At 59.8% G+C, this 15,956-nt stretch overlaps 1 protein-coding gene across 8 annotated transcripts in view; it reads right to left on the reverse strand.

The window, feature by feature from the left end:
- NBEAL2 (neurobeachin like 2) overlaps positions 1 to 15,956 on the reverse strand; it is a 30,460-nt gene that overhangs the window by 14,212 nt on the left and 292 nt on the right. For 2 of the 8 annotated variants that reach the window (XM_043886032.1, XM_043886040.1), the window contains exons 1-14: positions 7,293 to 7,427; positions 7,043 to 7,131; positions 6,832 to 6,960; positions 6,649 to 6,730; positions 6,441 to 6,565; positions 6,190 to 6,272; positions 4,374 to 4,459; positions 3,999 to 4,281; positions 3,738 to 3,844; positions 3,157 to 3,237; positions 1,635 to 1,718; positions 1,138 to 1,236; positions 258 to 859; positions 43 to 175 (exon numbers count right to left, since the gene is read on the reverse strand). In XM_043886032.1, the coding sequence (XP_043741967.1) occupies positions 43 to 175; positions 258 to 859; positions 1,138 to 1,236; positions 1,635 to 1,718; positions 3,157 to 3,237; positions 3,738 to 3,844; positions 3,999 to 4,281; positions 4,374 to 4,459; positions 6,190 to 6,272; positions 6,441 to 6,565; positions 6,649 to 6,730; positions 6,832 to 6,960; positions 7,043 to 7,131; positions 7,293 to 7,412 (2,103 nt within the window). In that variant the 5' untranslated portion in view covers positions 7,413 to 7,427. Of the gene's footprint in view, positions 1 to 42; positions 176 to 257; positions 860 to 1,137; positions 1,237 to 1,634; positions 1,780 to 3,156; positions 3,238 to 3,737; positions 3,845 to 3,998; positions 4,282 to 4,373; positions 4,460 to 6,189; positions 6,273 to 6,440; positions 6,566 to 6,648; positions 6,731 to 6,831; positions 6,961 to 7,042; positions 7,132 to 7,292; positions 7,428 to 7,682; positions 7,791 to 15,956 lie in introns of those variants that run through there. The other 6 variants (XM_043886035.1, XM_043886033.1, XM_043886038.1 and 3 more) reach the window with 6 other exon arrangements.

Below are 15,956 nucleotides of genomic sequence, written 5' to 3' on the forward strand. Positions count from 1 at the left end.
GTTCCCTGCACCTCCCCAGGCCATGTGAGGATGGAGGCTCACCCAGGCAGAGTCGGCGAAGGACACTTCAGGCAAGCTCATGGTCAAGTACTCCTTCCGGGTGCACACAGCTACCACCAGGGTCCCAGCTGCCGTGAAGAAGGCTTCAAACCCCGAGCCACTGCTGGTGAAGAAGCTGAGGGCCGGCCCAGCCAGTTAAGCCTGCTGGTTCTCCCGCTCACCCTGGCAGCATGCCCTGAACCCTGGCCGTCACCTACCTGTACAGCTGCTTCCGCTGGAGCGGCCGGGTGGGGGCGGGGGCAGGCACTCCAGCCATGGGGTGCAGACAGAGCCAGGCGTGGAAGGTGAAACCAGGGCCTGGCCAGCGCTGCACAGGGGGAACCATGATGCCCGCCATGCTGGGTGTGAGGTCAAAGTAGCGTAGGGCTCGTGCTGGGCCCTGGCGCCGGGCCATGCCAGAGAGTGCGCGGATGATGGCACCTGCATGGCGGGCCTGCCCAGCCTCTGCTCCGCCTGGCCCCGAGTCCAGCCCTGGTGGTGGGCGAAGCAAGCGACGCAGCTCCGAGGGCCTTAGCGACACGTGGCCCAGTGCTTGCAGCAGGGCCAACAACTGCTCCTGGCAGCAGGCCCCCAGGGCCACCCCCTCGCTGAGTGTCTCCAGAAGACAGCCCACCAGACCGGCCTGCACACAGGTGGCACGGCTGGCAGGGCAGCTGTCACAGAGCCACCAGAGGCGCTGGGCTAGGAAGAGCCTCAGCTCGGCCGTGGGCAGCGTCGGCAGCCACCTCATCAGCACCAGCACTGGCTGCTCATTGCGGATCGGCGGTGGCGGACACATGCTGTGGTCACCCTCCACAGCCTGCGGGGGGAGAGGATGGGCTAGCCCCCAGGCAACTGGCCTGGAACCGGCCACCCTCCCAACAGTGGGACTCCCTGCATCGTCCTGGGACTTGCTAACAGGCAATAGCTTCTGACCCCATGCAGCAAGGACTCCTCACCCCAGTGACCCTGACACACAGGGTCAGGATACAGGTCACACTGTGTATGGGCCACAGTTAGTATGGTCCCCCAAAGCGGAGAGCTCATATTCCGTGCTAGCTGCCCACGGGGACACTGACCCCCAGCCCCTGCCCTCACCATGTTGAGCAGCTCTTGCAACAGCCGATGGGTGGGGGGACCGTGGCTCCGCAGGACCTCATGCAGGTGAGGATAGCCAATGCGCTCCTTAAACACCTCCTGTGGATGGGTGGGAGAGGAGCGAGCATGGATGTGGGCCCCAGGGCACACTCACAACCCAGGGAACCTTGGAGGAGGCGTCACCGTTCAGGGCTCCCTGGCCCAGCTCTGACTCGGGGTCACAGTGATAGTAGGGGCGGGGACCCATGGCGGGATGGGGGGGAACGGCTCTGCCTCGGAGGGCTGCAGATGGTGGTCGGCCACAAGCATCCATTCCCCTCTAGCCAGGACACCCAGCTCCCAGGACTAATGACCATACCCGCCCCGTGGGCTGATCTGCACCCCAGAGGGCAGGATGGCCACCTCCCCAGCTCACTTGCTCTGACAGACATCAGCCAGACCCATTCTATTTAACTCCACCCCACGGCCCTACTGCAGCGCGACAACAGCAGCCTCACCTTGGCGGAGGGGGAGCCACTCATGATGCAGGTCAGCACTCTGACCACGTGGACCGCAATGGCGTCTGTGTCCTGGTCCAGTACCTTGGGGTGGGGAGGGGCAGTCAGGAGAGGCAGGTGCCAGGATGTCGCAGCTGGCAGCACCCTGCAGTGAAAGGGGTGCAGGGACAGGAAGAGATGCCCCCAGGCCAGTAGCTGAGTGGGCTTGGGGCCCCGAGAGGGCGGCACACTTACATGGGCACCAGTGTGTCTACCCTTGCCCAAACTACCATGACCTTCACCCTGACCTTAAGGCCCCCTCTGAACAGCTTGGCAAGACCCACTCTGACAGAGAGGCCAGAAGAAGCCGAGGCTGGGAAGATCCACCAGTGAACACCTTTGCCGCAGCCCTCTGCCCACCACTGTCTGGTGGGTTCACAGGCCTTGGTCTCCACCCATCCCCACCCAAGCCAGACACACATGCAGGCAGGCTGGCGAGTGCCCCATCACCCATGATGATTGACAGGGAGTCGGGGGATTTAGGGACAATCAATCACAGGACGTTAGAACCAGAAGAACCTTCGAGACCTTTTAAGTCCTACCCTGCCCCTTTCCCCTAGATCCAGGTGGGGACAGGGGCTCAGCCTGGACAGACCCAACAGCCCGAGGCATGTGACTTCTTCACCCTGCCCTGCTGAGGCGGTGAGGGGTCAGGAGGGCTTGGACAGTGCGTCAGCAGGTGCTAGACTATGTTTCAGCCCCATGGGGCCCTTGGCCCCAGCTCTGCCCGACTCCCCAGGGGATCTCGGGCAATCTTTTTCCCTGTCCAGACTTCAGATTCCTCAACTGTAAAAAGCAGGGGTCTCACCAGCCTCGCCTGCTTTGTAGAGGAATGGACTTGCAGTTTCTCAGAAAACAGCCAAGTGCAACAGACACACGGGGCTGCTGCATGAGACCAGAGCCAGGGCGGGGCTCCAGACACGGGGGCCCCGGTGTTGAGCCACAGAGAGGGTACCCCATTAAGAGCCCACAGCCGACACCCTGCAGCCTCCTGGAGCCCCCCAGGTGAGGTGAGCAGGGAGCAGGGCATGAGTCATGAGGGGATGGGGAACTTCCAGGGACCTGCTTAGGGCAAGTACAAGGATTCAAGCAAAGAAGTGGCCCCCCCCCCCATGTGAGGGACCCACTCTGTGAGTGCCCACAGCCAAATCCCTGAGTATCTGGCCTCCTGTTTCCGCTTGGGTGCAATGGGGGTGGGTGGTTGAGTATCGAAGGTTCCTTCTGGCTCAGCATAGCCAAACCCCAGCTCCCAGGACTAACAGCAGGCGGGGCATGGATCCCTCCTGCACGGCTCCCCGGGCTGGGGATCTGGAAGGCCGGTGAGAGAGCGTGGGGGAGCCAGCCGCATCGCTAGGCTCCACCAGGCCTCACACAGATCTGCTTGCTCCCCCTGCAAACTGCAGAAAGGCTCAAAGAGGGAGCCCCAGGGGGTGCATGCCCAGGGACGTGCATGACTGAGGTGGTGTCAGCCTGATGGTGGTACCTTCTGGACATCGGGCTCAGTCAGTAACCGGGTAGCCAGGTCACTGTCCCCCTCAGGGGGCGCCCGGGCCTGCAGGTACAGCTGTGGGGAAGGGGAAGGGCACAGGGTGGAGGGGCAGAGGAGAGAAAAGATGGGGGAAGGGTGGGGTTAGAGCAGGACCTGGGGGGGGCTGCCAGGGCTCCCCCCACAGGCAAGGATGCACCCTGAGCCCCAGGCCAAGTGCCCCCCAGCAGGAGGGCAGAGCAGGAAGCTGAGCCACCCACACCTGCCCAGAGGGACAGCGCCGGGGGCAGATGAGTGGGCAGGAGTAGACATTGCATCCGAAACAGCTGAGGCTTCCCTCCTGCCCGACACCTGGGACTGGGGAGAAGGGAAATGAGGGGCCAGGGCAGCTCCCGTCCTTCTACGACACCCTCTTCCTATGGGGTCCAGAGTGTCCTGACCCCAGGCCCTCCCACTGAAGAGCAAGCCACCCCACCAGCCCCAGGCTGCAGCCCCGTCCAGCCCATTTGCTCAGCATCCACACGTGGTGCCCCCAGCCTCCGGTTCCAGGCCCCTGACCCCGGCCTGGGCCCGCCCACCTTGCTGTTCTGGATGAGGCGAATCAGGTGTTCGAAGCAGTTGTTGCTGAGGAAGGTGGCCTGCAGCACTGGCCGGTCCTCGCACGCCAGCATCATGGGGATGGCGTCTGTGGAGGGGTCAAAGGTCAGCCCTGCCAAGCCTCTTGCCAGCAGCACCTCTGGTCAGCCTGAAACCTTCCTCCCATGCTGCCCAGGCTGGCCTTTCCATCACCACTTGGGGCTTCCCCTGCTAGTGCCACCTCCCTGAGAGGCCATACACACCGAGCATGCTGACCCGGAGGGTGACGTGGGCCTCTTCAGGGTCCAGGCTCGGCCCGGCTGGCCAGTCAGTATTAAGGACACGGAAGTAGCCCTCCAGCAGGGCTCGGAGCTCTGGCCCCCGCGGGGGTGTGCGGCTGGCATGCAAGACGTGTACGACACCCACCAGCACCTCCAGGGCCAGCGGCACCAGGCGGGGGTCCTGGGCTGGCCTGTGGCCCCAGCCCCGCACCACACCCAGCAGGCCCTGCACAGAGCCGGCACTCACAGCCTTCTGCCCGTTCTCCTGCAGGTGTGGGCAGAGATGGGCAGTGGGTTCACCCAGCAGAGAGACCCCGAGACAGCCACTCCCTGGCCCACAGGCTCCTTCCAGCCTACCTTCCCTCCCGCAAGAACAGCTCCGAAGAGGTGGATGAGACGCAGCAGGACCACAGAAGGCAAGCGGTCTGCATCCTGCAGGCTCTCTGGATGGGGGAGGGGGCAAGACAAGGTCAGCAAGCTTGCAGGGCTATGAGTCCAGGGGCCATACAAGAGGTGGGTGCCCGGGATGGCAGGGGGAGGCTGGGCCACAGAACAGAGGCTGGGAGATGACATCTCAGAGACAGGACTGCTTCTGCGCTGGGAGTCTCTAAAATGTCATGACTCTGCCAGGGGTTCTCAGGAGGACACAGCCCTTCTTTGGGGAGCTCATAAGGGGCATGGCCCTGCCCCGAGAGCCTAGCCAGACCCCTGGATCCTTAATCCTGAAAGTGAGGACCCCAGGGTGAGCACCCCCCATACACATTTCCCCACGGCAACCTAGGGTTTAGTTTCTTAGATGCAAATCTCCTGGTCCCTCTGTGCTGTGACGGTTGGAGCTTGCCGTGAGCGGCTCTGAGGGCCCTGCAGTGTCTACTACACAGATGCCCCACACACCATCCCCCACACCCACACTGGGACTTCTAGGGGCTTTCACAGCATCATATCTGGGAGGCCCACCTGGCCCTGCTCCAGCCAAGCTGGACAGGATGCCAGGACATGAACTGAAACCCAGAGAGCAGAAAGGACCAGCTCTGGGTCACATGAGTGTGTGGGGGCTGGGGCCACGCGGGGCTGCCTTGACCAGTAGGATGGGGTGGGAGGGTTCCCCAGGGACAGGACCATGGCTGGAGAGCAGAGAGCAAGTGGGGCTGGAAAGGGAGGCTGTGAGGAGGAGCAGGATGGGATTCTGAGGGTGTCAGGCCACCATAGAGGAATTTACAGCAGAGGGAACAAAATCCTGCGTGTATTAAGAAGAGTACTTAGGCTGTGGACCAGGAGAGCCAGGGAACTCCCCAGGGGCATCTCCCCTCTTGGAGGTGTTGCCCCCACTCCAGACTCAAGCCCGTGGCTCCCTGGGGCAACCCAGAAACACTGAGATATTTTCTAGCCCAATACGCCAGTGCCTTCCCAAGCCGGCCTGTCCGTGCAGCACCCTGCCCTAGTAGTGGCTTAGTGCTAGTCGCTTAGTCGTGTCCAACTCTCTGCGACCCCATGGACTGTAGCTCACCAGGGTCCTCTGTCCAGGGGATTCTCCAGGCAAGAATACTGAAATGGGTTGTCATTTCCTTCTCCGGGGGATCTTCCCGACTCAGGGATCGAACCCAGGTCTCCCACATTGCAGGTGGATTACTTTACCATCTGAGCTACCAGGAAAGACCCTGCCCTAGGCCCATCTGAAATCCTGGCCAGTCTCCCTCCAATGAGAGGACAGAGGAGACCCAGGGGCACAAGGTGCCCAAGGAGAACAGGTGCCCAGAGATGGCCTGAGGAGCCAGCAGGAAGGGGGGATACCGACTGTAGAGACTGTCATGCGGAAGTGAGGAGACTGGGTGGAGCTACAGGGACAAAAAGACTGGACCAGACAGTTTGACATTCCAGACCAGAAGGGTACAAGTCACTGGGGGGATCCAGGAGATAGGAGAGAAGCAGGGGGGCAAATCAATTCCCCCCTGAGAAAAGAAATGACTCATTTTGTACAGACATGCCCTTCCTCTCCTCTCTGCCCCTGAACTCCCATTTCCCTACAGAGGCCCATTCACATTCCTTCTCCCAGCCCCACGTGCAGCCGCAGTAAGTGGGTCCTTACTGCTTGTGCGCTTGGGGAACCACAGGAAGGGGCTCGGGTCTGAGGGCAGGGCCAGGGGGACCGAGTGGGGTGGGGGTGGGGCCTGACCTCGGAAAAAGGCGCTGAATTCAGAGGGCAAAGCAGCTGGAGGGAACTTGTATTTGCTCTTCTCCTTGGCGCTGATGACTTCCCTGGGGAGGCGGGGATGGGGTAGGGGCCAAGGTGAGGCCAGCGCTTCACTCCTCCTGGGTCACACCCCCTCAGGGGCCTGCACCCCGGCCCCTCCCACCCCTGCACCTGGGCCACCCCATCCTCTCCCCGGCTTTCTCTGGGTCCTCTGCCCGTGGGCCGCCTCTCACCCCCTGTGCTGGCGCCGCCAGGTCTGGTATGGGTCGAAGAGGCCCTCACAGAGGAGCAGGGCATGCAGGGCTACATTCTCCAGCTGGCGCCCGCGGTCCTCCTGCGGTGGTGGGGGTCCTTTCAGCTGTAGGCAGATGGAGAGGGTGGAGGGGCGTTAGCTGGGCCGTGGCTACCACCTACCACCCCCCGGGGTAGAGGCCACCTCACCTCGGCCACCAATTGGGTCAGCAGCGCCAGCACCCGGGGCACCAGCACCCGGCCCCAGCCCGCCTCTACGTTCTCGGGGTTCCTGATGGGTGAATGATGGGAGAGGTCCCAGTGATATGCCAGCCGCCACCCTGGGCCCCAGCTCCACGCCCTCCCACCGTGGAGAAGACAACAGGGACCCACCTGCAGAGGATGACGAAGAGCTTGAGCAGCAGCAGGGCTTGTTCCAGGTCCCCAGCATCCAGCTGCTCGGCCAGCACGTGCAGCGCATCCAGAGGGAGCAGAGGCACCTCGGCACCCGCCTCCTCTGGCCTGCGGGTGGGGGGGGACGGGGGAGGGGTCACTGGGCGCCAAGAAGCCCTCAGCCTCCCGCCCTCTGAGGAGCTTGTCTCACCTGCGTGGCTCCAGAGAGGAGAGTGAGATGCTCTTCTCGAAGGCACCCACAAAGGCCTTCAGCCACTGCTGCAGGTAGCCCAGGTCCTTCTGCAAAGGGGGGTGCAGGAGGGGCACAGTGGATAGAGGCGGCGAGTGAATGGGGGTGGAGAGAAATTGCAGGCAGAGCGGGAGGGGAGGTGCGGGGGGAGAGAAAGGGGGGAAGACAGGAAGTGGAAGGTCAGCATCAGAGGACTGCCCTACATACTGACCACTCTCCCAGGCACCCCCGTCTGCACTTCTTGGCCTCCCAGTCTCTGCTGCCACTTCCTAAACTCTTGGGGACCCAGGCAAGCCTGACACCAGCAGGGGAGGAGCTTAAGTGTGTACATGTCTAGAGTGTGGCTGTGGCCCACAAGGGTGCTGGGGCTACAGGTCTCCAACCCACTAGCCTCCCTGAACCCAAAGCTATGGGCTGGGCTCTCGCCTGCTACTTTCTCCCAGCTTCGCAGGCACCACCTCCAGGAAACCTTCCTGGACTGTACATCTCAAGATGCATGTGCACCATCAACCAGGCAGAGCCATGCACAAACACCCACCCACATGTACAGGCGCAATGCCTGACCTCACCCCAGGAACCTCCACCCACTCTGGCTGGTTACCTGGACCCCGGGCCCCAGAGCTGGTTCCATGGGCAAGAGGGACAGCGGCTGAGTCCGCGTCTGGGCGCCACCAGCCAGGGAAACTTTGGTGTGAACGGGAAACGTCCCCTCCCGCCCTGGCCCCTGGGGCAGGAAGCGCAGAGTCACGGTGGGGGAAGGGGGCCGCTTCCTCCCGGCCGACCGCAGGGATGTGGGGGGGCCTGGGGCACCCAGGGCCCAGCAAGAGAAGCTGAGAAGGACCCAGTCTAGCGCCGGGGGTGGGGCCTGCAGCACAAAGGGGCAGGGGTCACACTGCCCTGGGGAGAGTTTGTGGACAGAAACTAGTTGTATAGGCGTGAAGTCCGGCCTATCTAGGGACAGGCTGTGGTCCCTACTACAGTAGTGCCCTTCATTCAGGGCACCCACAGCTCCCTGAGCAGGGTCTGAGGCCTCTGGCCCAGGAAATGATGCTGGAGGATTCATCCAGACCTTTGCCCTGCCCTTAGGCCAAGTCTTGTCTTGGCTCCCCATTGGCCCTGTGGGTCTCTGCTCCAGGGACACAGGTAAGCCCCAGACAGCCCTGACCTCTAAGCTCCTCCCAGGGCATAGAGTGGGCGGTGGCCTGGAACTAAGCTCCTCCTTCCATCCCTCCACCTTCCCTCCTTCCACGGGGGCGTCATCTGGAGCTCCCATCTAACAGGAGGACCCAGAAGGCAACTTTCTTTCCCAGGGGCAGAAGGGAGGGACAGGGACTAAAGTGGAGAAACTTTAAGGGCCAGGGACCCATCATAGGCAACACCCCGAGACTGTTTTCCGGCTGCCAAGACCTCAACTCCAGGACCTCCACAACTATCTTTGCATGGACAGCTCATTTTTTGGCCACTTGTGGGCCTCAGACCACAGGGCCAGGACTGAACGGGCCCCAGGGAAGAGGGCCTGACCCCAGCAGACTGGGCCAGGCCCCCCCAGAAACTGCGGCAGAGCAGCCCTCCACCCCGTGGTTGAACCCTTTCATACATTTTGTCACAGAGCTGAGGCCCAGGCAGTTCAGAGAGAAGGTGAGGCCACCCGGGTGCACACCACCAGGACTCTCTGCTGGTCAGTTCTCTTTGGTGACCTCGCTGCTGGCCACCTCCCTGCTCACCTACCTCTGTCCATTCCATACCTCTCCTCTCCACAGACCAGCAAGGACACCAGCATGCCCAGCCCTGAAAACACCAGAGCCAGCCAGGGCTCTTATGACAATTTCTTCTGAACTCTTCCCACAGCAGATGGCAAAACGGGGGGCCCCTGAGGGGATGCCTCATGCACCACCACAGCTGCAAACTGTACCTCTGAGGATGCTAAAAGCCAGACCCATGTTCTAGGCCAGGCCCACTCATGGTGGCTAGAGTCAGTGAGCCCAGCTGACCACACAACTCACAACTCTTGGTGATCCCACAGATCCCTGTCTATCTGCAGAACTGTCCCAACACCACCCTCCCTTCTACTCCTAAACCACCCCTAGTCAAGCCACCGTCTCTCCCACCCAAAACATGAGTCTTTTTTGCCCACTGTAGCTCTGATGAGCACCTGTAAGCCACATATGATCATGTCCTCCCTCCCTGGACCAAAGATAAAGGCTCAGTTGCTAAGCCAGGCATCCTGGGTCCCTAGTCCAACCAGGGCCTGCTTCTCCAGCTTGTCTGGCTTTCATATCTGTGATGCACACTCTCCTGTGCAGGCCCCTGCTCCCTGCCCAAGCCCCGCTGCCGTCTGTGACTTGCGCTGGTGGTACTTAAGCAGGAATCCTCCACCCTCTTCGTGCCCATCACTCGATCGGCCCTCCCAGACCCAGATGGGCCCCCTCAAACTCTCTGCACACCTACTGCTTCCTGTCCCTAGAACCATATCCTCTGCCTGTCCGGTCTTGCAGACTTCCAGCAGGTCCAGGCTGGACTGGGTTCAGGGCTGAGGCAATGCAGGCAGCAGCCTCAGTGGGTACTGGAGGGGTCTCTGAAGCACAGTTCTCGGCAGGGGAAGGGGCAACTGCCTGTCTTGACTCTGTGGGTCTCATCTCTTCTCCCCCAGAGGCCTCAGCCTGGCTCTGACCTGGGCCCTATGACTTGAGGCTGCAGTGCTGGGGACTGAGAGGCTGAGCAGAGCAGGGGCCTTGTGCATGGAGGCAGTGCCACGTGCAGAAGGGTCCAGAGCCTGAAAGAGGAGGCTGTGCTGCCTGGGCTCCCACACTCCTCTCAACGCTCCACTTCCCCGGCTCCTCCTTCCCGCCCCAGCTCTGAACAGGATGGGCAGGCCAGCCCACTCCCCACCCCACCTGCCTGGCCCAGGGTCCCAACCCTGCCCCTTCCGTCAGAAAGGTCAGGAGCAGCCACACTCTGCCCTGGGCCCTGCAGCAGGGAGAAAACTGTGGGTGTGGGGGAGGCCAGTTTCCTGGGGGGGAAGGGGGCGGTTCTCAGTGTCACCCCTGTAGGGACCCCAATCTATGCCCCACCAGCCTTGAGGACACTCGGTGCCAAGGGAGGGGAGCTCCCAAGGGCTGGTGAGGCCCTGAATGGGCAGGGAACAACCACTTCCTCACAACTCTGAGGTAAGCGGAGGATGGGTGGGCGGCGCTGTCTGGCGGGGGACAGGGACCACTAAATGCCTGGTGCCGTGCTGCCCGAGACCCACCTGCCCCACCCCAAGCCTGACAGCTGCCCCGGCTTACTCTGTGTCCCAGGGCCCAGACTTTGCCCCAAATCCCCCATCACCATCAAACACAAAAGTTCCTTAAACAGCACCCAGCACCCCCAGTGCACGTCAGTTACACCACTGTCGGGGCAGCCGGCCAGCCGCCCCACCACAGGCTCAGGGTTATGCCCACTGCCGCCTCCTCCGACTGAAGCCCCGCTGGTGTGGCGCCCCCCTCACCTCCAGCCTCATGTGCCACATTCACTGGATGCCCCACTGGATATTACTCACTGTCCCCACCCCCACAGGTCTGCATGTGTTTGGCTCTCCGTGTTTCCTCTGCCTGAACATTCCCTATCAGAATCAGCACCTCCCGCAAGATGCAGCTCTGTCTGGAATTTCAGAGGTTGGGGTCCCCACACTGAATGTGGGTAAGTGCATGGGTTCTGGAGTCCAGTCCCGACTCTTACACTTGGTAGCTCACTTAACAGTAATCTCTCAAAAGGGAACCCTCCTACACTGTTGGTGGGAATGCAAACTGGTACAGCCACAATGGAGAACATTGGGGAGGTTCCTTAAAAAACTAAAAATAGAGCAATCACATGGCCCAGCAATCCCACTCCTGGGCATGTATCTGGGAAAAAAACCATTCTTTGAAAAAAATACATGCATCTCAGTGTTCACTGCACTACTATTTACCATAGCCAAGATAGGAAAGCAACCTAAATGTCCATCAACAGAGGAAAGAATAAAGAAGATGTGGTACATATATACAATGGAATATTATGCAGCAATAAAGAGGAACAAAATAATGCTATTTACAGCAACATGAATGGATCTAGAGATTGTCATACTAAAAGAAGTCAGACAAAAAGACATATTATGTGATATCACTCATATGTGGAATCTAATTTTTAAAAAAATGATATGGATGAACTTATTTACAAAGCAGAAACAGACTCACAGATTGAGAAAACAAACTTACGGTTACCAAAGGGGAAAGGTAGAGGTGAAGGATAAATTAGAAGGTTGGGATTAACATACACACACACACACACACACATATATATACATACACACTTATATATAATAGGTAATTATAAAAGAGTACTGTATAGCACAGGGAACTTTACTCAGTACTCTAAAATAACCTATATGAGAAAAGAATCTGAAAAAGAATAGACATATGTACATGTGTAACTAAATGACTTTGCTACACACCTGAAACTAATACATATTGTAACTCAACTATATTCCAATACAAACAAAAATCTAAAAAACAAAAAAACAAAAACATTAATCTCTCTGTTTCAGCTGCCTCTTTAAAAATCATTGCTTTGTTTAACAGGTAAAGGCTCCCGACCACACCCACCAGCACGTGGTAAGGTGAGGGGGCTCTGCCTTTCCAAGCCCTTGGCATTCTATGGCATCACTCTCTTCTCCCCACCCACCTCCATGAGTGACAGATGAGTGGCAGACCTTGGTTCACTGGCTGAGCCAAGGTCCCAAGGGCTACTCCCCAGTTGGGTTGTCCAGGCTAGCGAAATGGGAGGATCATGGTGGACCCTGGGTTAGTGTGAGGAGCAGGGTAGGGAGAGAAGACTGAGGCTCCATAGTGGTGACCCCTCCCAGTCAGCACCCCTTCTCCTGGAACAGGCAAACAGAAATGGGATAAGGTGGGATGGAGCCCGATCAGGATGACCTCTTTCAGGCCTGGGCGTCTTTCCAGTCAGCATCAGGAGGGGGATGGCACTGTCAAGCTGAAGGTGGCTTTGGGCTACACCAGGAAGACTGGAGGTCAGACTCTGAGGACCTCAGGCCAAGGATTGAAACGGGAAGACAGGGACTTCTCCAGGGCCAAGGCAAGTGAGACTAGTGGTCCAAGGGCCTAGGTGGCTGGGCCAGCCACTCTCCTTACCTGGGGAGGGGTAAGGAGAAGGCATGGACCTTCTGGTCTCCGTAACACCCCTTAGGGCTTAACCTTCCCCTTGTCCTGTCTCTATGGAAACCAAGAATTTCCTTTCAGGGTCCCCATAGTAACCGACCTGTTTCCATGGGGACCCCACACTTCCACATCAGCTCCCCAGTTGCCATAACAACTCCAGTGATTACCAGCCCCTCCCCCAACTCTGGGCTCTGTGCTACTCTCCCCATCACCTCAGTCTCTCCCTCTTCAGTTGCCTCAGTAATGAAGGCAGGGGGGAGGAAACCCTGGTTGCCCCTATGAGGTATGGAAGGGGGTTGGTGCAGCCAAGCAGCAAGGAGGTCCTTTTCCTCATCTCAAGAGGGTAAACTGAGGCACAAGAAGAAATATGGCCCAGTTAAGGTCCCAGAGGGCCTGCCTAGGTTTCCATGATGCAGTAGAGCTCATTGGTCAGGGTGAGGGACCAGGAGGGGTGGGCAAAGCAAGGTCAGCTGGAGTTCTCACCTGACCTCCCTGGAGCCCCGTGTCCTCAATGACATAAATGGAGTTCAGCCTGGGCTCCGCACCTGCACCCTCAACATCTGTCCCTACCTTTGGGTCCCCGAGTGCCCCTCAGCTCTCACGTACCCCAGTGCTCCCTTTCACTGGAGGCTACTGAGCAACACCACTGCTCCAGCTGCAAGGAGGGCCGCCCATCTGCACACTTGGCATCACCTTTACATACCAATTGCTGGTCTTTGGGTGCTGTCCCCAGTCCCTTCTCCTTGCACCCGCCTCCTAGGCCCTCACCGGGGAAGCCCTGCTGGGGGGGTCCTCTGGGTGTGCTGCCACCCTCTCACTCCTGACATCTGGCCTCTCATAGTTCCCACAGCCATGTGCCTGATCCTCCCTGTCCTGCACCCTCAGATCTCAAGGCCCAAACTCCGTCCACTGGCACCACATCTCTGACCAGTCACTGCTCTGGGGCCTAACGCCTCCATCCAGCTATTCAGCTAATACCCCGGGAGCACCTACTAAATGTGAGGTGAAACCGTGGAGTAGCAAGCACGAGGGTGCACACGAGGACATGCCTGGGCTGAGGTCCAGCTTGGTCAGGGTGGGGGCGTGGACAAGGGAAGAAGGCCTCCTCAGACCGGAGGGCGAGGGCTCCAGGCAGAGGAAACAGGGTGCAGACCCACCTGAGTTCTCCTGCCCAAGGGACTAGACCTTTCCTGGGTAAAGGAACGCAGGACAGAGGCTGGGCTGGAGCTCTGCTGGACAACCTTGGTACAACCCTGCCTTGGTTTCCCCACTAAGGCCCTGGGAGGCTCAGGCCGAGTGATGTTCAGGGCGCACTCTGGTCCTCCTTCAGTAGCCACCCACAGCCCCCTCACCCACTCGTGGCCCCCAGAGGCATGGGGTGAGTGGGGCTGAATCTGGGGTCTGTGAGGGGAAAGGAAGGGCAGGAACAGGGGTGCTCCCTGGGCGGGCCCAAACCCACAACTGGGGAAACAGGTTTGCCAGCTGATGTCAGCTCTCACTGCTGAAGGGAGGGGTGAAAGTATTGGGGGACCTACTGGCTGGGTGGCTGGCCAACTCAGGGTTTCTTAATAGCCTCTATCAGTTCAACCCCATACCTATCTTCCCCTCCCCTGAGCACACACACAATAGGTCCTGGCGGGGCTCTGACGCGGACAGCCACCAACCACTCCAACCACTCCCTGGGAGCTCAGTGCAGAGGGTGGAGACCGTGTTCCGGGAGCAGGAGCAGGACCAAGCCGGCAGGAAGGCCGCGCTGGGAGGCCGGCTGGAGCTTCCTCTCCCCAGGAAACCTGGCCCCTCCCGACTCTGGGGTTCACACTCATATCCTGGATTTGTTTGCCTGGCCTCAGGCTGTCCCCTGCCTGCCCAGGCTTCCAAGGCTACAACCAGCTAGCCTGTACCCCACACCTCCCCAGTGAGGTGAGGAGTGGGAGGGGGAGAAGGGACTCAGCACAGGTGAACGCTGAACACCTGTGAGGGACTGACTGCTTGCAGAGCTCAGCTAGAAGGGGCAGCAGGAGGCACCCGTGTTGGAGGTACAGTTCTGGGAAACCAAGACACCCTCCCCCAGCAGCATGCCACCCTGCCCGAAGACCCACCATTAGCAGCCCTCAGACTCATCACCTCGTTCAAGCCCTTCACCTGATCACAGGGGAAGAAACTCACGACCAAGAACCCGCCCGTGACCACAGGAACAATCAGAAGCACAATTAACATCCCTCAGACACATCACCTTGTCCAAGCCCCCCTTCACCTGGTCACAACTGAAGGAAGTGAAGACCAAGAACCTGCCCACAACCACGAAGGCAATGAGAAGCATAAGGACCAGTGCAAGTCTCCTCCTGAAGCTTTCTCCATCACAAGGACCAGTCTTTGGAGACAGAGACAGAGAAGCTGGGGGAACGGGATCCAATGAAGCAGGGAAGCAGGAAGCTTCTCTGGCCTGGACCAGTCATACTGGCTACCCCAGTCATACTGGCTACCCCTCTGCAGAGTCTAGGCCACTCCAGGCCAGGACTGTGCCAAATTTACAGATATGGAAACAGAAGCTCAGGGTGTAAACAGCATGCATGCCCTGAATCACACGAAAGATGGACTCTACTCCATTCACTGCCTCCTGCCAGATGCCTGGATTTCTCACCACCCGAGCGGGCTCAAGAAGCTACGGCCTTTATGGCCTGGATTCCTGGTCCCTGGGGCCCCAGACCTAGCCTGCAGTCCCGAGAGACAGTGGGCTAGCCTCTTCTCACAGGGCCAGCTGATATGAGCATGAACTTCCCCCCAGTGCCCAGATCAGGAGCACACAATAGTCCATTGTGCTCAAGGTGTGCCTGAGCCAGGAGTGTGATGCCAGGCAGGTGCAGGGAGGAAGGTTGGTGCTGGGTGAAGGGCAGAGGGGTGTTGCCCTGGGTTCTCTCCCTGCTGTGGATACAGAAGGAAAGTGGGGCCCTATGTGTTCGATACAGTTTGGGGGACACCTGGGTTGCTCCCATCACCTTGAGGCCACTTAAGGTAGTCAATGAGGCAGGACAAGAATCTCAGGAGAAAATGGTATCCCTCCATCCCTTTCAAACATCCCTCCCAGCTTGTCTGCATTCCCTGTCTCCACCCTCAGCATCCAGAGAGAATCTTTTCTTTGGGCTGGACCCCCGGTAACCCACACCCTCCTCCCCGCCCGGGGTTGGGGTGGGGCAGCCTGGGGTCAGGAACTCACCACGGTCAGTTCGCTGCAGCGGATCTGATGAGTTGCCCAAGACCGAAGTAGGGACCTCCCACCCAGCCCACTCAGACCCGTCGACCAAGACTACCCAACTGGGCGCAGCCGTCAGGAGGAGCAAGCCCAAATGCAAAGTAAGCCTCCCAACCCGGCCAGTCTCTTTCCCGCCCCCGCCGGGGCCTCAGTTTCCCCATCTGTAAAAGAGGTAAAGGCTGGCTTGGTCCAGGCCCCTCTCCTTCTGCACAACCGATGCTACCCAGTCCGCACCCAAGAGGCTCCAGTGTGGCGCGCGCCCGAAAGGACCGACCCCCAGGTGTAAGCGCCCGAGGCGCCGGCGGGCCAGGGGCGCACACGTGCGTGCGCAGCCGGAGCAACCCCGGCTCGCGCGCAGATACGCGGCCCAGGTTGCGCCGGGGGCAGGTGCAGCAGTCGCCGGGCGCGCGGAGCTGGGGGCCCGGCGGGC

This window comes from Cervus elaphus, chromosome 24, assembly GCF_910594005.1.
Source record: "Cervus elaphus chromosome 24, mCerEla1.1, whole genome shotgun sequence".
Lineage (NCBI taxonomy): Eukaryota > Metazoa > Chordata > Mammalia > Artiodactyla > Cervidae > Cervus > Cervus elaphus.